Raw genomic sequence first — 25,909 nt, forward strand, 5'->3', positions numbered from 1 at the left:
CTCGTGCTGCACTAGGCGGGAACTTGTGCAAAACCAAGAAAGAAGCGCTGTGGGCATGCATTGCACTGGAAAAATTAATGCGAAAGAGCTACACTCCTTGAACTGGTGCAGAATGTGCAGCCGAATCAAAGAGGCATTTAAGTTCACCTTAAGAGTATGCATTTAAGTTCACCTAAAGAGTATGACGCGATCGTGTTAAAGGGCCCTTACGATCGCTTGGGGGTACCCTGGCACACCCTTTCAAAGACATCAACACGCTTGTTGCTTTCACATAACTGATTTTAATTAAACATCACTGTCGATATTAAATGATAATGCTGATTAGTGACCCTAATTACGTAATTCGCTACTGTGCGGTGTGAGGTGCTCATACAAGACCTCCATTCATGACCACCTCTCAGCCCAATGGACAGCAGTTCGATTCTGCTTGACCACCTTTTTCTTTTCAGCAAAACTTCTTTTCTCTGTCACTACCCTCTCAAAGCAGAGTTTTCCGTCGAATGGGACCTCTAACGCTGTAGCGTTAAAACGACAGTAAGGTTCAATACCAGTCAACGTCACACACAGTTAATAAGCTGGCATTTTCGTAAAGCATGCTCACCTTTGGTACTTCTTCTGGAACTGCATAGCTTGCTGGTGTTCCCTAAACTTGAGCACTGCCTGACGCTGATTTTTATCAAGGATAATCTCCTGCAAGGAAGAAAAGCAAAAAGGAGACAGTGGGAAGGGAGAAAAGTTAGGCACTGCTTAATGCCTCAGAATGAGAAGAAGCCTTCCTAATGAATTTTGCCCTGATGAATGCTGCACAAGACTTTCCTCGCACTCATAACAGACATACTAGACGCTTCTGAATTACAACCGGCACAAAATGATCCAGCATCTGCATTATATCTAGCATGCTTCACACAAACATTTACCATGCACCGCACCAGGCCCCACCTTGTATTTAGAGCATGGCATCTGTGTTGTTTCAACAACTTGAAAGGATTACCGCCACTGTTCAAATTTGCCTCTTGCACTTACATCAAAGTAAACAGGGTGCACTCACTGTAATGACACCACAAGAACGGCCAAGTTGGCGCAATGAATTTTCATTTGTTGATGCTGACAGGTTCGAGACCAACACACGACCAACAGCAGTAGGGTTTGGTGGCCTGGATGGAGGACGCAGCATTGCAGCACCAGGCGCCTGCAAACACATCGGTAGTAGAGGACATTAAAAGAAAAAATTAAGAAATAAAGCAGGAGCTCTATATGAATCTCACGGGGGCTGTGAAAAATATTCTTATAATCCAAAATTCATATAATAAAAAAAAAGAAATCCTGTAACAATTCAGGCAGAACAGTTTATGGCCTACGATATTTATTTACTTTATTTACAGCCGAGCACACTGCTCACTGTACATACCACGTGAGCGGTGATCGCAATGTCAGCTATGTGCAAGCCGTGCTGGCACTCAGTGCTCACGGGGCATACTGTGCGACTGGCTATTACGCATAGGCAGTGTGCGGGCAGCGCTCAGTGCTTGAGCATGTGACTGCTCCTCATGCCTTTGCATCATTCATAGTGGTGTGTGTGTGTGTGTGTGTGTGTGTGTGTGTGGGGGGGGTGGGGGGGGGGGGGGCTCCTCGGAACATCCAAAATTCTGCACATTGTCTCCGGATAGTGAATTTCATGAATATGTATCATCTTGAAATTCGTATCAACAGTGATCGTATCATCGAAACTCTAATGCACAACAATGCAAAATCAATTTGAACTGCCAATTTATTCAAAAATTAAGGAGGTCACTTAAGACTACGTACATGCTTTGAAGGCAAAAGCATTAATTTTTTAATTTACCGTAACTTCCAGACTATAGTCTGCACACGGTACGAAGGGCAAATTTCGGCTAAGAATAAAATGTTCTTGCTTAGATAGTCCGCACTCGGTATACAGTCCGCAGGGACGAATTTCGGCTGAAAATAAGTTTTTTAGGTTGTCTGCATGTAGTATACGCTGAAAATAAGTTTTTTAGGTTGTCTGCATGTAGTATACAATGGGTAAGCAAGCATTTTATTGTCAAGAACTAAAACTGCGTGCTTTGTTAGACCGCATTGATTTCAGTCCTAGAACCTATTGAAATCACTTTCCCTGAGGCTGTCAGAATGAAACAAGTCAATCACGTCAAATTCAACAAATGGTTCGTCCATATCTTCATCGCTGTCAGAATACAATAACTCTGTTGCAGCAGTTTTTAATCCGGCTTTCCTTAAGCCATTGACAACAACCTGTTGTGGCACGGAGTGCCACGAATCAATGACCCACTTGCACACTTCCGCACAAGATGCCCGATACAACCGTCCACTTTTCATGCATGTATAAGCCCCTTCTTGCTTCCAGGCTTCCTAGTTCTTTCGAACATTGTTCCTGAAGGCCCGGTTCATCGAGATATCCAAAGCTGAAGGTGTTTAGTCATGACACCTGGGATCACAGCAATTGCACTGGCTATCTTTTTCGGCTTAGCTTTCATGATTTCTTCATTCATCCACCCTTTTTCATTGCACAGCACAGGGCAGTCACTAGGAAAATCTTCCTTTGGAATGGTTTTGCGTAACTAGCGGTAGTAGCTTGTCGCCGGACATGCTGTATGCGAGAACAACAGTAAAACAGCTTTCCTTGTTGCTAGTTGTCGTAATGCTAACGGTTCAGGATCCAATGCTGTTGACAATGCGATTCAGTGCCATATGAAACAACATTGGCACTTCATGTTGCACGCCTGTGGAAAAAGACGGTGCGTTAGTCCTAATGCAACAAGTGCCGCTCTCAGATGATTAACATAGAATGAATTCTAATAGGCAGCACGTGTGAAATTACTGTATAAACGCACGTAAGGGCAGCACCCGTGTATGGGCCGCAGCCCGTTTTCACATAGGAAATATTACAGAAAAATAATATCCCTGTAAAGGCCGCACCCAAACTTTCCACAACTCGCGCGGGAAAAGCCTTCGAAATGCACGCGCAGTGGCCTCCGCGATCAGCTCCGGCTGCAAGCAACGGTGCACTTGATCGCGGAGGTAACGCATGCGCACAGGGGCTTTCAGGTGTCGCCCACGGATGGCGCCCGACGCGGTGGCTTATCATCATCAACTTTTTCCTCCATTGCGAGCTCCTGCTATCCATATCGGCATCAGTATCACCAGCTCCCCCCTTTTACGGCTGTCAAAGGCACATGAGTTGTGGTAGCGTGGTAGTTCGCCGTCGTAGTGGCTTTCGTGTTGCTGTCGCCGAGCGTTGCAGTTTTAGCACGATAAGGCAAGCACCTTAACAGCTACACGGCTGAGAGTTTGCTGTCGAGCACGGCAAGCGTGCGGCAGGCAGGAAATTCGATGTGGCTGAGAAGTGCGTCCGACGATGGTGCCACCAAAAGGATGCACTGAGGAACACAAGCTGTAAAAAGTGTGCCTTCCGAGGCAAGCCGTGCAAGTTTCCTGAACTGGAAGAAGAGCTGCCCTGCTAAGTGATGGAAGCGCGGAACAACGGCTACGCGTTGACAGCGGAAATGCTGCACCACTTGTTGTGGGATGAGCGTGCACCAGAGCATAGCACCAGCTTGCAGTCAGAATACTCCGTGAGTGACGATTGAACATAGAATAAATGCCGCTCATTCCCTGATTGTTGTGTTTTTACTTTTAAAAAAAATTTCTTGCGCATCGCGTGTATGGGCCACACCCCGAAAATTGGCCCTCTAATCTGGAAAAGAAAGTGCGGTCCTGAGATCCCATCCTTCTTCAGAGACTTCACGAAATCTTAAAAATCTTGCTTCTTCTCATGCCAGTTGTCCGGCTCACTTTGGCCTGCCATATTGAGCTGTTAAACATTCACATGGTTCCTCTTCATAAATTCGGCACACCACAAAAGACTGCCCTTGATTTTCTTGATAACTTCTTCAGCAGCTATAGTAAGAACAATGAGTGATTTTCACTGCCAATACGAAATTCCCCAATTTACGCTGTGGTGATATCCATGCTGCAAGCTTTTTTTCGATATTTGGCCATGCCAGTGGCCTCGGCCTTCGAGCTTTCTTCCGCACAGGCATTTCCTTCATATCTTCCAAGGAAGTGGCCCACATCCACACACTTCTTTCTTCATGTCAAATTCTTTTGCCGCTGCTCTGGTGTTGCGCACGCTCAACTACTCTCAGCTTGAATGCTGCTCAGAAGGCTCTCCATCTTTATGGAGCCATCACAACCGTTCTGACTGTGCCAGTCCTGGCGTTACATCTACTTGTATGCGTCCACATATTTATTATTTATTTACATACATGAGGCTTTGAGCATGTGCTCACAAACACAAGCACTGGAAAGCAGCCACTCTTGCTACCCCGGCAGCATTTGCTTGTTTATCGGAGCAGATTTCGCTATGTTATATCTAGCATGGTAACATATCATAGACACCCATGCGGGGAACTTTTTTTTTTCTTTCATAGCCACCTGCAGGTTTCTCCAGCTCTGACAAATGAGCTGAAAAAATAAGATCATGTATGTCCGCACACATAGATAATCCGCATGACGCAAAATTTCAGCTTTTAAACATGTATAGTCCGTGGACTATAGTCCAAAAATTATGGCACGTTTTTTACTGTCTTTCTAACGACATGTCTACTCATTAGCATGCAGTCGTAAGGCAACGCATACACTAGGTTCACCTTTATATGCCAAGGGGCAATGCGGTTCAATGGCCTATGGCTGGCATGCTCGCCTTGCAATCTGAAGGTCCTTGATTCAATTCTCTGCACCTTCTGAAGAATTTCTTTTGCTGATGATGTCATTGGGGGATTTCAGGACCACTTTTCCTGGCCATCGACAACAACGGTGGGTTTTGATGCTAATGGGCCATTTAAGGCTTTCACCTTAAAATGGTGCTTTGGTTCTACCAACATGTGTTAAAAAAAGCCTCCATTAATCTGAACTGAAAAACCGCTTAAGATAAAAAGCATGCTAGCGAAAACCTATGCACAGGTGAGGTCTCCTGCTTCCAAAGGGGCCCACACCACCTACTGAACACGCAAAGTTAACACAATCAGCATGCAGAGTATGCTGTCAACACCTCAGCCAAGTTGCATGGGCTTGTACAGTGCACAGTACTCCCAAACAGAGCAAAAAGAAGACACTTCTTCATTTCTTACAGCAGCTCTTACAGTGCTCATTTTGACCACTCCCCTGAAACTTCTGCCCTGCACACAAGATTCTACGCCAAGTATATTTTTTATTTATTAATATTTAAATGAAAAGTCCTCGCCGTTGTTCATTAGCCCCACAGCTCCTCATTTAGCAAATATTCTTCAAATTTTAAAGGTGCACTACAACAAGCTCGAAGGGCACTGAGCTGCGTAAATGTAGCCTGCACAAATGCTCACATGGGGCCGCACTCCTGCAGTACCAGGAGCCACCTGCAGCGGCTGCATCATTCCTCCTGCTGTGCCCGCAGCATTCACTGCCTGCAGCCTCCCGTTGTTTGACACAATGCGAATGACCTTCCGTGGTGCACCAGAGGCACTGGTTGCAGCCAGGCCAGCCGTGCGCACGGGCCCAAGGCGGCTGACCACAGTGGCGCCCCCTCTGCCTCGCAGACTTCCTGTGCCACGTGGAACAGCCACCTGGAAAGGGCCATGCTCGAAATGTGGTGAAACCATAGATGTGCAGAGGCAAAATGAGGCACAGCGTAGCATGAGGTTGTATTCGGACAGTCCCACATACGCACATGGATATATCATTTACGTTTCCTACTTCTAACCCACATTTTCTTTCCTAAGAAAATAGGGATGGAAAGGGGACAGATGGAGCACCTTTTTTTAACGGACAAATACAGATGAACCTCAATATAACGAACATCAGTTTATCAGCATTCGCAAAGTAACACATTTATTTAGTTTCCCAATCTCTGCCCCATTGAAAACCAAGTATGCCAGGAGCCTCCTTAACAAGCAGATCAGAATGAAAACTTTAACCGAGACAGACCACAATCGGTATGCGCCCATTTATGCACAAATGTTGCTGCCAGCGGGCTTGAATCTGTAGAGCAGAACGTACTGCTGCGCTAACTGTTGTGTACATATGAAATCCGTGGTGGGCACGCTCTACACCAGCCATTAGTGCGAACAGTAAAGTCTGCTGCCTGCCATCGGGGCGGGGCACTGCTTAGTGCTAGTGGTATCAATACAGTCGCCGACCGACTTTTCGGACTCGAAGGGACACGAAAAATGGTCCGAATAATCGAACAGTCCGAGAATCCGTGAAGTACAAAAAAATCACTTTATTGAGATGAAATCGGCTTAAAAATATAACTGATTTTACCTCGCGACAAATTTCTCTTGCTGGCGATGATTTGCACCTATATTTGCGCCAAAGTTGTGCTTTCACTGTGCACGCTAGAAAGCAAGGTCACCACATTTAGTTGGAATACTTCCCACGCTTCTTTGACGGACCCAGCGGGGCCATGTTGTCCACAACACGAGTGTGCACCACACTGCTCGTCAAACACACGCAAAGATAAGGCACTTTTCGTTCAACGCGGCGGAACCACCGGACGCAACCACAAAACGGAAAACGGATGTAACTTCGTGAAGACTGAGCGCCACTGGGTCGATGCGGTCAGAGAAACCCAAGTGACGAAATGGCGAATGGCGAACGTACGAGACCCGCCGCGGTGGCTCAGTGGTTAAGCCGCTCGGCTACTGATCCGGAGTACCCGGGTTGGAACCCGACCGCGGTGGCCGCGTTTTGATAGAGGCGAAACGCAAAAGCGCCCGTGTGCTGTGCGATGTCAGTGCACTTTAAAGATCCCCAGGTGGTCGAAATTATTCCGGAGTCCTCCATTACGGCACCTCTTTCTTCCTTTCTTCTCTCAGTCCCTCCTTTATCCCTTCCCGCCGAGATGTGAGATAGCTCCTGCACAATTTCCTTCCCCCAACAACCAATTCTCAACGTATGAGACAAGTGGTAACTGCCCGCGACAACGTCGGCGACAGAAACAAGTTGACAGCGATGACAATCCGGTTGCCACCTCAAAGTGTCAGAGATCGCAGGGACCTCTACTGGCAACGATGAAGTACCGAAAGTAAGTCAAGCCAATCCAACTGGAGCGTAAATCCACCTCCATCTAAGATGGCGCCTTTTGCGCCGGCGAAAAGCCGTTAAGATGGCCGATTTTGGCCCACAGGCGACTGAATTTAGTCCGAAAAATCGAACGTTCGGACTTTTGAGGTCAGAAATGTCCGTCGCGAATATGTATGTGCTTCTATGGGGTGACTAAGGGTGCCTCATCAAGGTCCAAAATATTCTACAAGTCCAAATTATTATGTAATTATGTTATAATTAAACCCGCATCACTGACGCGTACATGAAATTTTGGCGACGAGGTACTACGTGAAGTTGCAGGACCAAGCCAACCAAGCGGCGGCGGACATGAGCTGATACGGCTGGGAACTATGCTGAACAACACACATGCCATCGGAAGCAGGGACTAACAGCGTGGACCGGCTCGGCCACATTGAATTGAAGAGTTTTCCCCGGACCGCACCGAGGCTTCACCAATATATCTGAAGCGGCTCCAGTTCTATTTTACAGCGAACGGTGCAGCCAAAGATGAGCAACAGTGAGCAGTACTGTACAGCGTCTGCAGGCCTGCTACATACGCTATTTTCCGCTCACTCTGTACGCTGAAGACACCAGCAGAGATGACCTATGCGGACATTGTGTCCAAGTTGACCAACCACTTCACGCCGAAGCCTTCCATGATGGTTCAACATTTTGCATTTCATAAGCGAGGACAGTGGCTGGGGGAGACTACCACGGACTTTGTTGCCGACCTGCGGCGACTGTCCGAGTACTGAGACTTTGGCGACACGCTGCAGGACATGCCCTGAGACTGTCTTGCCTGCGGAGTTTGTGACGAAGGGCTGCAGCGGCGCCTGCTGGCTGAGCCTGCGTTGGACACGGCAAACCGAACACATCAGGGCAGCAACTTCTGCGGTGACTGATATGCATCGAATCCACAAAGCGGCCAAGGGCGTTGACACACAAAGTGGAGCACGGTACTTTCAATGCAACAGCGACCACTACGCGGTAGGTTGTGGGTTCGGAACGCAGAGTGCCATTTCTGCAAGAAGGGGCGCCATCGTCCGATCCTACTGTCAGAAAATCCATCAAGGTGTAAGGCCAAAGGCAGCAGCAACCGTCCTAGCAAGCCAAGTGCAGGCAAGTGCAGACGCACCGGAGGCTACGGACTTTACCAGATCACAAGCGAATTATTCACTTTTACCACAACTGTCAGCATCAACGGAAGTCCTGTATCCGTGGAGGTAGACATTCGTTCTGTGTGCTCATTGTCAACCTGAGAACCCTGTACAAGATGATAATCTTAAGAACGCACTTCGACCTTGCACTCTGAAGGTGCGTCTGTATACGCAGCAGTGTGTCCACATTGTGGGCAAGGTGGAAGTTATCGTCGGGTACAGTGGTAGAGAAGCAAAGCTTCCTTTTCTCGTTACGAAGGGTTCTGGGAATTGCATCCTGGGGAGAGACTGCTTTCAGCCTTTTGGCATTTCCTTGGAAAGGTTACATCAGCTCGAAGAATTTCCGAGGTCCAAGGCTTTGGAGGGAAGTCGCCGACTAACGAAGTGCTAGCACGGGCAGGCTATAGAGGTGACGGCTCTACTGGAAGATTTTTCATATGTATTTAAGCCTGAGTTAGGCAAGAGCAAAGGGCACCCAGTGCGGATCAAAGTGGATGACTAAGCCACACCCAAGTTTCACAAGTCATGCCAAGCACCATTTATTTATTTATTTATTTATTTGTTCCTCAAAGGTCCACGAAGGACATTACATGAGGGACATCAGATTTGCACTTCTACCGAAGGTGGACGAAGTCACTGACAAGCCGGTGGAGCAAAGAATTTATGTGCCAGTCAAGCATTCCCAATGGGCGACACCCATTGTTCCAGTTCTAAAGAAGAATGGGAAGATGAGAATTTGAAGAAATTAGAAGTGAACCCACAATCCAGTTGTCAAGTGGGAGACTTACCTGTTGCTTGCAGTTGAGCAACTGCTATCGAGACTACACAGTTGTGCAGTATTTTCTCGCCCTGATTTTGATCAGGCTTATCAACAGCCGGCTGTGGATGAAGACTTCGCCATACCATGCTTGGGACTTTTCAAGGTGACCCGATTGCAGCTGGGGGTGGCGGTGGCCGTAGCTATTTTCCAGCCCTACATAGAAGGACTTTAGAGTGGCCTAGAGGGAGTTCAGTGTTTTCTGGACGATATTCCCATTGTTGGGAAGACAGTCATGGAGCACGATGAAAGGCTCCAGAAGGTGCTGCAACACATCAAAGAGCATGGACTTCACCTGAATGTGGACAAGAGTGCCTTCAGAGTCGAGGAAGTGATGCACCTGGACGGAACAAGGACGGAGTAAGCCCTTCAGCAGAAAAGGTAGACGCCATGAAGCAAGCTCCAGAACTGAACAACGAGCTGGAGCCGACGAACAAGAAGAAGCTGCAATCATTTTTGGGGACTCTGATTTTTATGGCTGGTTTCTGAAAGGAGCTGCCCATGTGTTAGAGCCACTTTAGTGCCTCTTGGATAACGACAAAAAGTGGGCCTGGATGAAGGTGGAAGCAGAGGCATACCAATTTGCTAAGGGCCTCCTGGAACCTTCAGCCGTTTGGGCACATTATGATGTGTCACGTCCCATCATATTGGCCTGTGATGCCTCTCCGTATGGATTAGGAGTGGTGCTGAGCCAAGTGGGGGAAGACGGCGTGGGAAGACCAGCAGCCTTTGCATCTCGAACATTGTCCCGGGCAAAGTACACCTACGTGCAGACAGACCGTGAACCTTTGGCCTTACTATTTGGAATCAAGAATTTCACCAGCATGTTCTTGGTTGGAAGTTTCAACTCTGGACGGATCAGAAACCTCTGCTGGGACTATTGCATCATGCCAAACTAGTGCTTACAGTATTGTAACCTCGAATAGTGCGCTGGAGTATGCTATTCTCGTCGTACAACTACAAACTGTTTCAAGTGCCAGGCTCCAAGATGTCACATGCCGACGTTTTCAGTCGTCTACCGCTTCCCGCCGAGGAGTGTGTCACCACTGGGAGATATCTTGCTGATAAAAACAGCGCCAGAAGTTCCGCTGGATTCAGACAAGGTAGCAGCTTTAACACAGAATGACCCCATTCTCTCAAGGGCCCATCGTTGGATTTTGCAAGGCCGGCCGGCCAAGACAGTACCAGAAGATTTCCGCACTTTTGTGACAAGGAAGACTGAGCTGTCAGAGAAACTCCGCACAGGAGGAACTCCGCGTTTGAGAAACTCTGCACTGGGGAAATTCCGCGCTGGAGAAACTCCGTGTTGGAGAAACTCGGTGTTGAAGAAACTCCATGTTGGAGAAGAGCTGTCAGTCTACCGAGACTGAGTGCTTTGAGGCTCTCGTGTAGTAATTCCGAGGCCTGTGCAGGATCAAGCCCTCAACGTTCTTTATAGCACACATTCTGGGGTGGTGCACATGAAGGGTCTGGCTCGCAGCACGGTCTGGTGGCCTGGCATCGACAGTCACATTGAGAAAAAGGTGGCTGAGTGCCAAGTGTGCAAAGAAGCTCACTCTGCTCAGAGTAAAGCACCAGTGCCCCCATGGGAGTTCACAAGGAATCCTTGGACTCACTTGCATATAGACTTTGCTGGCCCCTTAACATAGTTTTTTTGTTGGTCATTGATTCACATTACAAATGGTTGGAAGTATCTCTCATAGAATCGGTGTCCACCACAGCACTGTTCAAGGAGCTGCGGGCTATGTTTGCTCGTTCTTGGCATTCCAGAAGTCCTAGTGACGGACGCCAGCACTGCATTCACGTCGGCAAAATTTGCAGATTTTGCTTTAAAGAATCAGATCCGGCACATCACCGTGCCATTGTATCACCCGTCCTCGAATGGACAAATAGAAAGAATGGTTCAAGAAACCAAGCAAGTGCTACGCAAGTTGTCGGAGGGAAATTGGGCCATAAAGCTTTCTCGTTTCCTGCTGGGTAGGCACAATTTGCCTAGCATGACCACTGGGAAGAGCCCTGCTGAACTTTTGATTGGGTAGCAAGCACCTGCAATCAGCTGTCGATCGGTTGCACCCAGATTGTGCACTGGATGAAGCATCTTTCAAGCATTACTTCATAGCAGATCACGAGTGCAGCAGTTTTGTCCTGACAATGCAGTGTATGCAAGGAACTGTCAAGGCATAGGAAGCAGGTGCCCGGAGTAATTTCATCGGTCACCGGATCTCTTTCGTACGAAGTTTGCATGCTGGATGGATATAGGTGGTGCTGGCATGTGGCTCAGCTGCGTAATCGTTCAAGCCCATTCTACTTCAACGGGGCTGCCAGTGACAACCAGGAGGAAATTGGACACCACCCAGCAGCCACATACCACAGGACCAAAGATGACCCCCACTAAGATTTCGGGACTGTCACTTAAGGGCGAAAAAGTGTAGTGTCGGTGGATGGGCAACTGTGGCTGCAGCTATCGCTATCACCATCAACATGGCTGCACCGCCCTCTGGCACCGCCGCCCAGCTGTCAATTGCTCACTCTCACTCTATGTAACCACCGGCCGAGTTGGCCGGTATCTTGTAATCATGTTACATAATTAAACCCGCGTTACTGACACATGATAAAGTTGAAACTTGATTACAGTTACTGACCGATTTTTTGGACCTGAGGGGACTCAGAAAATGGTCCAAATAATCGAAGACCAAAAAAGCCGTCAACTTCAAAAAATCATTTTTCTGCAAAAAACCAGCTTTAAGGAACGAGATTTTCCCCACTCCCACACGTTTCACTTACAAACGATAATATCAGACAATTAAGTCAGAATCAAGCTTTAGTCATGTCCGCATCATTTCATGTTACAATAGCAGACAGTGAGATGTGGCCACAGGTCATGCCACAAACGAATGCATGCACCCTGCAAATCAAGAACGGTCTGTTTCTATTTGCCACAACGGTCGCGACATTGCAGATCTGCCCGCCTCATCTGCCTGGCACTATGGGAATCGTGCCTAAGTCACCGAAAAATCAAACTTTTGGACTCCACAATCTGAAATATTGGTCATGAATATGTACACGTTCCTATGAGTTGCGTGACAATTCCTCAATGAGGTCTGAAACATCGCGCAAGTCCGAATTACTAGGAATCTGAAAAATCGGTAAGCTACTGTATTCATGCACTCCCCTTACATATGAAGCTAACATCAGCAACAGTCTACCCTAGTCAATACTGTCTACCCCTAGTGCATGATTCCAATTCAATGACGGAAATCTAGGTGTGAGAACAAACCGCGAGAAGTTAGCCCATGTGTTGCCACGCACCTCTGAATTTGTTTGGTTGGCAAGGCCGGGGTGTGGAGTTGCCATTGCAGATGGAGATGTCTGCTGCTGTGCTGTCCGCCTCACGATGACCACCTTCTTGAGAACAGGCGAAACCTCGGCCTGCTGAGAGGCAGCTGCTGCTGGCCTTGTTCCCAGCCGCTGCTTCACTCCTCCGCTTGTGCTGGCTGGAGGCTGTGGCTGTTCAGAGGAGCTGCTGGCCACACCAGAAGCCATGCTGTCCCCTGGTACAGGCCTGTCCCCTGGTACAGGCCATAGAAAAAAATGCTGTGATCAGAAGGCAATACACCCACCTTCAAAGGAGAAGAGATCACATTACAACAAGAGGTAGACTGAAGCAAAATAGTTTTTATTGCGTGACAACCTACTCACCATCGAGACTCTCAGCACGCCATCTCCATCTTTATCACAGTGCAATGCCTGAGAATTCTCTTCAAAATACACTGCATTAGCTCTTTTGAAACCACAGTGGTGCTGAAGGGCTAATTACACAGTCAGAAGAGCTTGAGCCTTCAAACTGAGAGATTGACAGTTCAGTTCACAACTCAACCATGAGTGCAGTTTTTGTATTTACAGTGGAACTTGCATATATCGAATTTGCCAATGAATGTCTGCGAGCTTGATAAAACGTGTAACTCGATATAAAAGTAGCACGGTCATTACACACTAACTGATCCGAACTTTGCATTTAACCAACTTCGACTTCTTTACAAAAAATCGTAGCCTACCGTGCTATTATGACAAATATTACCCCGCTTGTTTCTGGTGCAAATTTTCTTTTTTTGTGTCCTGGCTTTCATCTTAACTTTGCAAGTGCTAGCAAAACCTAGTCTTACAAAAAAATTTGTAAAACACAACTTTTTTACACAACTACAATACCTTTTTCATATAAATAAAAGCCGATGCGGTGGCTGAATGGTTATGGCGCTCAGCTGCTGGCCCGAAAGACGTGGGTTCGATCCCGGCCGCGGCGGTCGAACTTCAATGGAGGCGAAATTCTAGAGGCCTGTGTACTGTGCGATGTCAGTGCACGTTAAAGAACCCCAGGTGGTCGAAATTCCCGGAGCCCTTCACTACAGCGTCTCTCATAGCCTGAGTCGCTTTGGGACGTTAAATCCCCATAAACCAAACCATATAAATAAAAGACATTGCACTTTCGTATGGAGTAAACTAAACATGATTTATTTTTTAAAATATAAAACATGGAAGAAAGTACAAAAATATGGAAATTTGAAATTTTTTAGCAAACTTTATGTTCTCGCAGTAGTCATTCCAACTATTTTGAGAAGTTGCCCAGAAGGCAAAGAAGCCGGTAAAAATGCTTCAGAGATAGAAAAACTTTAGGCATATCAGCAAAAAATTCTAAATTTGAGAAAATTTTCTTTTTGAGGCATATTCAGCCATCAATTGCATAGTGAGGTGGTCCAAGTAGAAACATGAAAGACAGTAAGTCGCACAGAGCCATTCAGTGCCATTTATTTCTGAAAGTTTAATAGGAACATTTTTTGTTTTAAATCTTTGAGGCACTTTGTATGCAATTGTGTACAGAGTGAACTTCCACCTTTTACAGCGAGTGTGGCACACTCAGCAGCGATTTATGTGTTTCAGATGAATTTAGCATCCTTAATGTCGCAAATGAGACACTTTAGTGGCAGATAGCAAGCACAGTAAATAACATTACACAAAACAGTGAACGAGGCAGAATGCCGTTTGCCTTTCTTATGCAGACAGATTTAGCCACGAGTAACAATATAAATATTTTTTTCGCAATTTCAAGAGAAATGAGTATCTCGATAATCAAAATTGAGTCCATGATCCTTTGTGCATACACTTGACAAGTCCTTGCATTTTGATGCTGATATTTCCATGAATTATGACACTTTATACAAAATTTTGCACATCCTCGTAAAACATTACCACTGATATTATGTGCTGGTAAACTAACCGATGTCTTTCTTGAGGGTTAAATATACTATTTAAGTGAAAAGAAGAATTGTTTTCGATGGAAACGGAAAACTGCGCCTGAACAGGTCAAGTGAGAAAACAATTTTGCAGGTTCAGTCCTTGCGTACAACCCAAGCGCTGCTCAGTCGACTTGAGAGGGATGATATTGAGCTCTCCTCCAGCTCTCAGGTTCTGTAGAAGACTTTCGATCAGGCTTTTCCTATAACCAGCCACGCTTTCTCACTGGACGTGTAGGTCATCTGAACTGAAAGTACATTCCTGAAGCATCAGAAAGATTTGTTTTAACCCACCACAAATGGTCAGAGCTTCGTCGATCCATCCATGTTTGTAGCGAGCAAAACTGATATTCTAGCCTCATTCATTTTCCCACTGGGGGCCTGGTCGTCATGACATGACAGTGTCTTGTTCGGAAACATCTGCCAAAATAACGCAGTTTCGTCCACGTTGAAGATATCACAGGGCCGGTACCTAGCTGTGAGTTTATTCAATCCACTTGTTCACAGTGTTGATGTCCATGGCGCAGCTCTCTACAGCGATTGCCTTGACGCTTTTTAAAGGTTTAAAAGGACCCTGAAATACCTTCTGGGGAGAGTACATAAACTCACTCATTCACTACATTATGTTGACATGAACACCTGAGCCAAATAAAAACTTCTAAATGCAGCCGAGAACCCATAATGTACACGAAAGTTAGAGAGCCCTTTCTGGCGATTTTTTTCATGTTCGCTCCTTCCTCCGTCTCATGCTCTCGCATATACCAGTTAAGTAGAGGCTATTGGTTATATTCATTCAGCCGTCACGCAGCTACCTATGACCATGGCCAGTCAGTCGCATTGCACCAGCGAGTCGGGAAGCTCCTTCCTCTCGGGGAGCTCCTTCCTTTCGGGGAGCTCCCACACGCATTGGCATTGGAACCAGTGGAGAAGTGCCGATCTCTGAGTCTGCAAAAAATGACGACAGGAAAGGCTACGGCGCAAAGACGCTTAAATTCAAATTTTGATTACAACTGAGCTTCTACAAAATGCATTAAAAAAATTCTTGCTGGAGGATATTTGTGACATAGCGCCTTTTAACATCCCAGGCATACTGCAACTTTATTAAGAGCCTTCTCCAGAGCCCCTTTAAAGTGCTGCATCCAACCGAAGCCGCCGTAGAAGTTGGGTCTGTTGGGAAAAAGCGAAATCCTTTGCGTTCTGCTGAATCAAGGGGACGGAAATGGGAACATTTCATGATCGCGCATCGAGAGACCATTTGTACACAGCCACCTCAACATCATGTGCAGCTGTGCATACACATATCTGGCGCCGAGATTGACAGGTCTTCTCCGCTATAGCCTTGTTCCTCAAAATGGTACTCAGTGTGCCTCTCAGAGTCTTGTACACTACGGTGACTTTGGATTTCTTCTCACCTCGTTCAACTCACTTGATAACTTCCAGTTGCATGAAAAAGGTGGCGTTCTGCAATTTTGTGGCTGCCATCGTGCACAAAGAGACAAAAAAATCTAAAATTCAGAGATGTGCTCAGAAGTCTCTTTTTTTTTTTTAGTTGCCCAGTTTTGCACAAAGTTCGGCTGGACCTGTAGGTAAGCTCACTGCTGGAGATGTGTTGAGGGAAAGCCAGCTTCTTGAGTTGACCAGCGTTTTCTGATGCTCGACCCATCGGATGTGATAGTAAATTTTTGTCTGATCTAACCGAGTTTGATATAATTGGTTTCAACTGTATTACCTGATCCCCTGAGATTGAATTCATTGCTAACCGAGTTTGATATAATTGGTTTCAACTGTGTTACCTGATCCCCAGAGATTGAATTCACTGCCGGAGATGTAAGCCAGCTTCTTGAGTTGACCAGCGTTTTTTGATGTTCGATCCATCGGATGTGATGGTTAATTTTTGTCCGATGTAGCCATACTTTTTCCCATACATTCACGTTATAGCTTTACAGCTTTACGGCGGAAACCTGGTTTGACGCAAAAGCTAGAAATATTTGACCAAAAATTCCACAACTGAATATCCTGATCTTAAGATATCTAATTTCTTCTTTGCCAAGGACTGTCAGGCTCTACAAGAAGAGAAACCGACACCACGGCGGAAACCTGGTTTGATGTTTAGCTGACCGTGTTTGATGAATTTGTTTCAGAGCTTCAATGTGGATGATCTTTCTTCTCTGCTGTTGTTTGATTCCACATGTGCTGATGTCCCAGTGTGCACACCAGGTGAAGAAAGAAGTGACACTTCTATAATTTCTTTAACTCGCCCCCTTCAGGTAAAGAAGTGACAGCCTTAACATGCCCTCTGTTGTACTCTGTATCCATACCTGCGTTGAAGTATGGTTTGGTTTTATGGGGTCTAACGTCCCAAAGCCACTCAGGCTATGAGGGACATCTAAATGCGAGCGCTGCAACCAAAATCTCAACCCATGTCTTTCAAGGTCAGCAGCTGAGCACCATAACCACTGAGCCACTGAGGAGGCTTGCACTCATGTATTCCAGCTGCACTAGTATCCTTCGCATGAAGGTAAAGTGCCAATCAGGATTTGGCACTGTTGAGCACCATATGTCGAGAGACAAGTCTGTGGTATAATATGCCTAGAAAACTCTCCAGCAAGCCAACATAGCCACACTTTCCACCACCTTGACAGCATGCAATAACGGCTGCAGCCTGCTCCCTTCTTGCTGCTGAGAACTGACCTGGCGGCGGCTGGCTGGTAGCCTGAAGTCGCTGCTCGAGCAGGTTCTTCTGCCGCTGCATGACTGCCAGCTTGCGGCGCTCCTCTTTGATACGCATTACCTGCTCCCGCAACTTCTTCTGTTCCTCGATTTTGCGCCGAAGCTCTTGCGTGGCCGCATCCTGAACAGAACATGGCATAATCCAGTTTAAGCATTCAAAAACTTTTGTTTGCTTACAATTAACATAGAGCATCCCTGAGGAAAGATAATAAATCTTTATGAACTTCGCAAATACTAGAAATATTTGACAAAAAATTCCATAACTGGATATTCTGATCTTAAGATATCTAATTGCTTCTTTCCACAATGGGTGCACCGTTTGAACCTACTTTGAACTGAAACTAATACATGGATATAAAAGCATGACCACCACGTGAGTAACCAAGGGGGGCAGCCTATACGTGCACTAGAGCAATCCTGGAGCACTGATACTACTTGGTTAATAAGTTCAAACATCTAAGTTCTCAATTTTGAGTAATCTGGAGCAGATTAATTTTTATCACAAAGTAGCTTAGCAAAAAAAAAAAAACGGCTATACTAAAAAAAATTTGAGCAGGAGCTTTCTTGAGCAACTTAATACAGTCAAACCTCGTTACAGTGAACAGGTAAAAAACAAAGCAGTTTGACACGGCCAAAATTTGTAATATAAAATTTCATCAAAAACACACCTAAGAGCAGTGCAATTTAGTCAGTGAAGGGATAGCAGCTCAGGTCATCCTTACTAGAGAAGCAAGGAAACCTTTCCCAAATTTAGTGCTGCTTTGAAGGCACTAGAGGCGGTTACGAAGACCGCAAAACACCAAGCATCAGTTAGGTCGGCTTCCCACAGCACTGCCAGCACGCAACAGGCTAACTGCCAGCAAGGCTGGCTTCTCCACCTTACAGCCGCGGTGCATGAAAAGTGGTGCTGGTACATCAGAGCTAAAGCAATCATCATTTTCACCACTTCCGTGACAGTCGACATGAGTGCAGGATGGTTACTGCAAGGCAGCAACTTGATACAACCGTCCATGCCACTGCTTTTTAGGCACTGTCGACAGACAAGTTGGAGAGGTGTGAATGTGTCCTGGCTACCAACCCTCCAGGCTGTTGTGCCTTCCGTGGTACCGTTCGTGAGTGCGAGATAAAAGTGCAAACCTAGGCACAAACACTTGCCTCATTACCACCAGTCACTTGTGTATTGAGGCGAAGCCTGCCGTCAGTCCACTGAGCGGGCATGGCTTGGCGCTGGGGGGTTCCGATAAACAGCCGTTCCTCACTTATATAGACACTTGGGTGCCTGGGCAAAGCTGTCTATCAAGCGAGTCATCCATAATAATGAATCGTGAAAAAAAAAACTGACGGAACACTTAAGCTACCACTTAAGGGTATGACGCGATAGCGTTAATAGGTCAATGCCCATATATACGGAATTGGTCATTCTCTACTTCACATGCACAGATCACTAGGAGTCCTCATACCACTGCTGGCACAGGGGTGCAATGGTTAAGCAATGCACCACTGCCGTGATCTGCTGCCACCAATGGGGGCTTGTGAGACCTAGGTTGCTTTTCCCAAGGAACCTCTCGTGACCAATCATTAATTTAATTGCCACCTGCAATAGTGGTCAGTTTGCTCAAAATCCAGTGGACAGGTTGTGATGACACCGCAAAGTCATGTGACCTAGGTGGCCCACCTAGTCACACCAGTTGCCATACACAAAAAGCGGTAAAAAAAGCCAAGCGCACTGTCGCACGGGAAGGAAAGCTTAGGAAGGAAAAGCAGTTAATGTGGGACACTCCCCAAGGCTCGAGTGGGGCTACAGTGAAGTCCACTTATAATGATATTGAGAAAACCAGAAAATCCTATCATTATAACCAATTATTGTTACATCAGAACTGGCAAAAAAAAAAAAAGAAGCAAAGAGAACATACCCATGCATTCCCCCATGCGTGTATGCATGTAGCCACCGCCACCCGTGCTCCTGTCAAGAGCGCGCAGCGTCTCGGCACTCTGCCAAAGACTGCAGTGTGGACAGCGCGAAATCGGGGAACACGCAAGAAAAGGAAACGCTTAAAAAAAAAAGAGTAAATTATCAACCATCTCGGGCAGAAACTATATTTGTGTGAGACAGCAATGCGCGGCAGTGGCCAAAAGAGCTCCTCCCTCCGGCGATTGTGACGATGAAAGCGCTTGATTCCCGAGGCCGTAGGCAACGCTCCTTCACGAATTTCGGCACGCCGGTCCGTTCGCAAAGTTTTTACGTCATTCACTTCAAAGTATTTTATTTTTTATCAAACTTTCAGACAAATTTTGGTGGTAAACACCATTCAAACGACCAGAGCCCTATCGTCATATCCGTTATTTTGCCGTAATTGTATCGTTATATACGGTTCATTTTTACATAGCACCAATGGGAGAATTGATAAATCTAAAGAATTTTATCGTTACAAGCGATATAGTGTTATATCTGGTATCGTTATAAGCGGATTACACTGTATCAGTATCTAAGGGCCATCCTAGAATATGCTATGCCTTTACTGCAGTGCATTTCATGCTTACACCTACTCTTGAGGACGAAACAGTTTCAGATTTTACACTGCCATTCATGCAATATGGCAAATGATAAGATGCGTTAAATGGGCCCCTTGGCACTGTAAAGCATGAAGCCAGAGAGAAAAAAAAGACCATCACTCAGGTAATTCCACTTTCACCCTGCCTTTTGCAGGTGCCTACACTGATATACTCGATCTGGTCGGAGCAGCTGAGGTATTGTTCTCATCGCCATCCAGCAAAACTAGATGGGCTCCTAAGGCCTCAGGCACCCACCCTGTTTACTGTCCAGACAGGGAGTTTTCTTATTAAAAAGAGGCAAAAATACATAGAAAAAGTATGGTCGTCCACATGAATGGGGATCGACCGTATCTGTTTTATGGCCAACCGCATTCGATAAACTAAGTAAAAACCATATTTGTTTGTTAAATATATTTAAGAGGAGTTCTAGATAGCTAGAGATTAACAATATCAGTGTTCATTCTATTGAGGTGCGATAGTAACATGTTCCAAAGTGCACTATAACGGCAAAAAACAGCCTATGGGATAACACACAGGATCCCGTGAACAACACTCATGTCTCAAGTGAACACATAATAAACAGGTGAAGACTTATATGAAGTCAAAGCTAGTGGAGGTTTCTTGGGAAGCTCACCTCTTCAATTGCCGGCGGAAGTGTGGCCTTTTCAGGCTCTGGAGGTGGCAAGTAGTCCAGGATGGGCACCTCTTTGATGTTGGCGTTGTTCACTGTGCGACCTGGTGGTCCCTGGCCTGGCTTTCGAAGCTGTCGGAGACAATGGACTTACTGCATTTGCTCAATTTCTATGCACACATCTTCCAAAAAAAAAAAAAAAAGAAGCCAACCAAAATGGGTCCTCACATTGGAATTATATATGAAACCATCTAATCAGCAGTGTGGCCCTGTTGGCACTGGCTATAAAACAGCAGCACTCACTGCAGCACACTGCTGCACCATTTTGTGTTTATCACTGCCCAGGTGTCAGCAGTGTGACGGGTTCACAACAAATAATCCAAACACAAACACGAAAATTAATCTTGCTAACAGGCCCCTTTTCCCAGAAAAAATACGCTAGATCGGAAGAGTAGTCAAGAAGTCAGTACTGACGAATTAAATGACTGGTTTGTAGCCTGCACCCTCGCGACAGCCAGACTGGCGATTCCTGAATCATTAAGGGTTCGTGTCTCAAAAAATGAAGTCATGGACAAATGGACAAGGGCAACAGCCAGACATGTACGAAGCAAAGCCAAAACATCATGGGAAAATTGCGCATCCTCAATTAACAGCTCAGTTTCTTCAAAAAGAATGTGGGAATAGGTTTCATGTCTACCACACACCATACACAATTCCACTTCCATCAACACATATTCCTTAAAAGAGTAGCATGCAACTGAAACATGTTGCCAGTGCTCACCTATGACGACAAAACATAAAGGCTAATGAAAAGGCTAGAAATAAAACACCATAATGATGACAGGAAAGGAAAACAGAGAAATCAGCTATCAGATAATATCGGCAACTGCAGTGAGTCACCAAGTATTACAGTCGCCAAGTGTATTTGATGGTTGATGTAAAAAACTTACCTGAAGTCATTCACAGTGCTAACAGCAAGCAGAAGCATAAAATGTCATTGCACCATGAACCAATGCACCGGTAAACCATTAGCCGTAGCAACCACTGTACACAGATTGTTGGGCTTTCATCACCAATTGTTCCCTTAAGTAACTCAAGACAAAAAGGCACCAGAAATGTCACACACTATCAGCAACAGCCACGAGGGAGCAAGAGGCATGAACACATATGACGGCATGGATGGACGTTGTGCACCATTGTCGGTTTTACTGGTGATGGGCAAATTATTTCCAAGGACTGTGCCAGACTTGTAATGGATATACACCAAATGTATGCGATGCAGTGCAGATTAAGTAGGCGAAAAATTTTTCGGACCCCAATAATTTCGTCTTGCATGATATTTCAGACTTTGCTAAAACCATCGCGCACTTCATAAGAAAGTGTACATATTCGTGACTGACATTTCTGAATCTGTAATCTGTAGAGTCCAAAATTTCAATTTTTTGAAATAAAACAGATGCCAGCAATACTGTAGAAATTGTTTCTTGTCTGAAAGTTTGTTTCTATCTAATATAGCAGACGCGAGTGGGCATCGCTGTCACAACCAACCAGTTCTTCACCATCATGAAAGGCACCATCTTGGATTTAAACAGAGTCAGTTGGACAGATAGGACTGACAGGCTTGGCTGTTTGTTCCCCAGTGTTGCCATCGGAGTTAATGGCATACTTTCTGTTAGGACGGATAGGCTTGGCTGTTTGTTCCCCAGTGTTGCCATTTGAGTTAATGGCATGCTTTCCATTGCCATTGTGGTAGTCTACACAGAACAGTATGTGAGCCAGAACACATGCTTGCATTAACCACAAACTACAACAGAGTCTGCAACAGCTCACTGCCACCCGTGGTGCAGGGCAGATGGGGAGATGGGGAAGGGTGTGCAGTCAGATGCATTGCTTCACGACCATCGCTGCCCACGAGAACAAGCTGTGCTTGCTTCACATGATGCGTTCAAACATGACGTATGGCTGCATCGGTCTGGTATAGGTGATGGGAGATGGTGCGGACTTGAAAACATGGCTTGGCTCTAATACAATCTAATGTTATTGCTTGCAAACGGATGGAGGGAAACAACGACGTTCGTGATTTTTAAAGCTGGTTTTTCTACAGAAAAGTGATTTTTTTTTTAAGTTCACCGACTTTTCAGACTGCAATTTTTGAACCATTTTTCGGTCATGTTGAGTCCAAAAATCAGTAGGATACAACGCAAAATACAGCAGTTCCTAACAATGGGCTGCAGTCTGCAGCTTCAAGTATTACTGCGCTAATCAGTCACGACAGAAAACAAAATCAGTTTTTTAATGTTAAACTATATCGAACAAGCTAGAAGCATGAAAATTCCTGAGCTTATAATTTCATCTTGAGATCAGCTTCTTGTTTCGGTAACAAGAAAAGCTTTAACAACGGACTACTTTTCTATCGCGGAAGAATTTTGTGCGGCAGTCCTGAATGTAGTCAGGTTGTATCTGACTATATTGCCAGTAGTCACTCATGCAGTATGGCATTTTTATTCCGACGAGGAAAACCAAGAGCACATTACAATTAAGGGCACACACGATAAAAGAATAGGCAGCTTTAGTATAGCGTACACAGACATATGCAAAGGAATAATGTAGGCTAAAAATAGCGTGATGTGCAGTGCGCATGCGCTAAACGCTGGCTGAGACCGAGCTTTTGTGTACGTTAAAATCTATGGTAAAATCTGAGTTTAGTGTGCCTCGCCCTCATGTACGCGAGATTAGTGTTGAAAAGATGGCGGCATCCAGGTAGCCCTCTTCAGAGAGAATTCGTCATTGCTACTGTGTTTCTTGGCATGCTCATACCTATAAATGCCGCACAGGGCTTTTGCTTTGCCTCATTTCATCTGCAGCACAAATAATTAGTGATGATTTCCCGTTTTTAATTTTTGGTCGGTGGCTGCGGCGTCCCTAAGCCTAACAAGATGCGTCGTTTTCAAGTGATTCACCTTGGCTTGGATTCAGCCAGGACAACCTGGCTGGTCCTGGCTTACGTGAAAAAAAAAAAAAAAGCAGGAAATATTTGCGGTTTGCGTTCGCATACATTAAACTGAAAGCGCCGGTGTACACAACATAACATCCCGCAAAGTGCTTGCATATAGTGTAAGTAAGTGCTTGTACGCTACACTAGAACTACCAGATGTTAAATGGAGCCCCAGCTCTAGATGATACTTGTTATTCATATGTATACATAAGAGATGATGCAAAGTATGTTACCAAAGATCACGCTAGAAAATAACGCACACAAGCCGACTAATGAATAATTGAAAAAGACAACAGAACAAGTTATTCACACATACAGGACTTCAAGTCATGTACTAGACATAGCTTGAAAGTTGCAAGTTCCCAATGCCCCATGGAGGAACCTGACGGAAATGTCTCAGACTCACCATGCGTGGTGCTTCCAGGCGCACTGCCTTGGGTGGTATGGACGCAGCCAGAGGAGGACCAGGACGCTTGCCAAAGGGCTCATGTGGTGGAGAAGGCTGGAAATGTGGTGGCACACCAAAGCTGGTGCTTGTCGGCACTTGGTTGGCATAGCGTGGTGAACCAGCACCCTGCCCAGTTGAAAACGGACCTCTCACGGAGGTCTGTGCTGGTGGAGGCTGGTGGAATGGACGCTGCTGCGGCTGCTCCTGCACAAGTCAAGCTAAAGCTGTCAAATGTGCAATGAAAAAATTGGAGGACGTTGGACAATTTAAGGAAAGGACGCCTGTCTCACATATCTCAGCGAGTGTGAAATGAACAATTGCTTTTAAGGAAAGGAAATGACGCCTCTCTCACATTTCTCCCTGGACACCCGGGTCGCGCCATAAGAGAAGCCAATTAATCAATCAATCGATCAGCGACCAATAAATCGATCAATTAATCAATCTTAATCAATCAATTGAGGATCTATCAATGATCAATCAATCGGTCAATCAATCAAACAACGCTGTCGCGTTAAAATCACTTCCTTTACGGCGCGGCTCAGGTGTCTACCGAGATGTGCCATTTTTCGCTCATGGCCAAAGACGCCGACGCCGATGACACCGGCTTTTCTGCGACATGAGCTCCTTAATGCTGTCACGTTAGAACCTGGACCAAGGGTCTTAGAAATCTTTTCCTTTATTGCAGGACTAAATGCAATGAAAATGTACAGACTTAATCAGGTTTTTATGCTGACTTCAAATATGTAAGCATTTTTCTGATACCTAAATTATTTTTCAGGATATCAGACATTTTCACTCCTTTGTTTGCAAAAACAATAGAAAAAAATGCTGACGAGAAAACTACTATTAACATGTGGCTACACAGTATACAGTACAAGGAATACAATGTAGTAAGTACTTTTTTGATTAAGCCAATAGTAGTTATTTTACAACTTGTTGAAATTCAATGCAGGGAACACTGGTCAACGGGCAGTTTAATTTACAGTGCACAAAAAAATTAGCAAGCAGAAGTCGAGAAATCGTTCCCCATCATTGTATACATTAATAATTTAGCAGCACGCTGCAATAAGATTTATTCCTTTATCTGCTCTAGATGCAGCAAAAACTTCCCTTTTTTTGAACTAGCAGTCAAAAAATTGTTTTGAGAAAACGAACAAAGATGAGCTCTTTTGCGCCTTATATGTGGAATTCAGCTTAAGTTAAGGACAACGCAGCGAGCCATGGAAAGAAAAATGATAGGTGTAACGTTAAGAGACCGGAAGCGGGCAGAGTGGGTGAGGGAACAAACACGGGTTAATGCCATCCTGGTCGAAATCAAGAGAAAGAAATGGGCTTGGGCAGGGCATGTAATGCGAAGGCAAGATAACCGCTGGTCCTTAAGGGTAACGGAATGAATTCCAAGAGAAAGTAAGCGTAGCAGGGGGCGGCAGAAGGTTAGGTGGGCGGATGAGATTAAGAAGTTTGCAGGCAAAGGGTGGATGCAGCTGGCAAAGGACAGGGTTAATTGGAGACACATGGGAGAGGCCTTTGCCTTGCAGTGGGTGTAGTAAGGCTGATGATGATGATGATGTGGAATTACAACGAAACTTATCAGGGAACAAATAAATTCGTAGATATGTAGAAGATGGACTGCAATTTTAAAAAAGCAATTATCAAAACACTTTTTTTTTTGCTATTTTCAGGCTCTCAAGACCCCTGTCCCCCCTTAGGGCAGAAGCAGCTGCAGTTCATTTTTAAAACTGCACTGCCAGGGCGTCCATTAGCTGTGTGTGCTTGAAATCGTTTTCCTCCTTGCCAGCATATCCAAACAGCTTGCTGCTGGCTGAAGGGGAACAATTAAATTTATGCAACGAGTGAACTCACTACCCAGCGTGCAAGTGCAGGCGAACCCATTTAAAACAACATGATGACCATGCAGATTGCGTTTGCTGATCTGAAATTTGTAGTACATGGACTTTTAATATTATATCCAAATACAAAGTCAGACAGAAGTGGTGCTTATTTCTTTAAAAAAGTGCATTAAGGCCATCTGCTTTTTCAAACGCAGACTGTACCACAGTGCTTTCAGGACTGTCCAGTGCGACAGAACTATATAATTGCGGTTGAAGCGTTTATGACGGTGGCAGGTTGTCCCACTCACTACTTATATCAGATTACTGCCAGCTGGAGAG

The 25,909-nt window shown here is 45.5% G+C and overlaps 1 protein-coding gene across 9 annotated transcripts in view; it reads right to left on the bottom strand.

Moving 5' to 3' along the window:
• The window catches only part of LOC144125731 (uncharacterized), an 85,198-nt gene that overhangs the window by 10,048 nt on the left and 49,241 nt on the right, over positions 1 to 25,909 (bottom strand). For 3 of the 9 annotated variants that reach the window (XM_077659379.1, XM_077659382.1, XM_077659380.1), the window contains 7 exons: positions 23,697 to 23,942; positions 20,299 to 20,427; positions 17,073 to 17,232; positions 12,403 to 12,662; positions 5,400 to 5,639; positions 1,049 to 1,189; positions 602 to 690 (listed from right to left, as the gene is read on the bottom strand). In XM_077659379.1, the coding sequence (XP_077515505.1) occupies positions 602 to 690; positions 1,049 to 1,189; positions 5,400 to 5,639; positions 12,403 to 12,662; positions 17,073 to 17,232; positions 20,299 to 20,427; positions 23,697 to 23,942 (1,265 nt within the window). The remainder of the gene's footprint in view (positions 1 to 601; positions 691 to 1,048; positions 1,190 to 5,399; positions 5,640 to 12,402; positions 12,663 to 17,072; positions 17,233 to 20,298; positions 20,428 to 23,696; positions 23,943 to 25,909) is intronic. The other 6 variants (XM_077659383.1, XM_077659381.1, XM_077659386.1 and 3 more) reach the window with 3 other exon arrangements.

The sequence above is a fragment of the Amblyomma americanum genome, chromosome 3, assembly GCF_052857255.1.
Source record: "Amblyomma americanum isolate KBUSLIRL-KWMA chromosome 3, ASM5285725v1, whole genome shotgun sequence".
Classification (NCBI taxonomy): domain Eukaryota; kingdom Metazoa; phylum Arthropoda; class Arachnida; order Ixodida; family Ixodidae; genus Amblyomma; species Amblyomma americanum.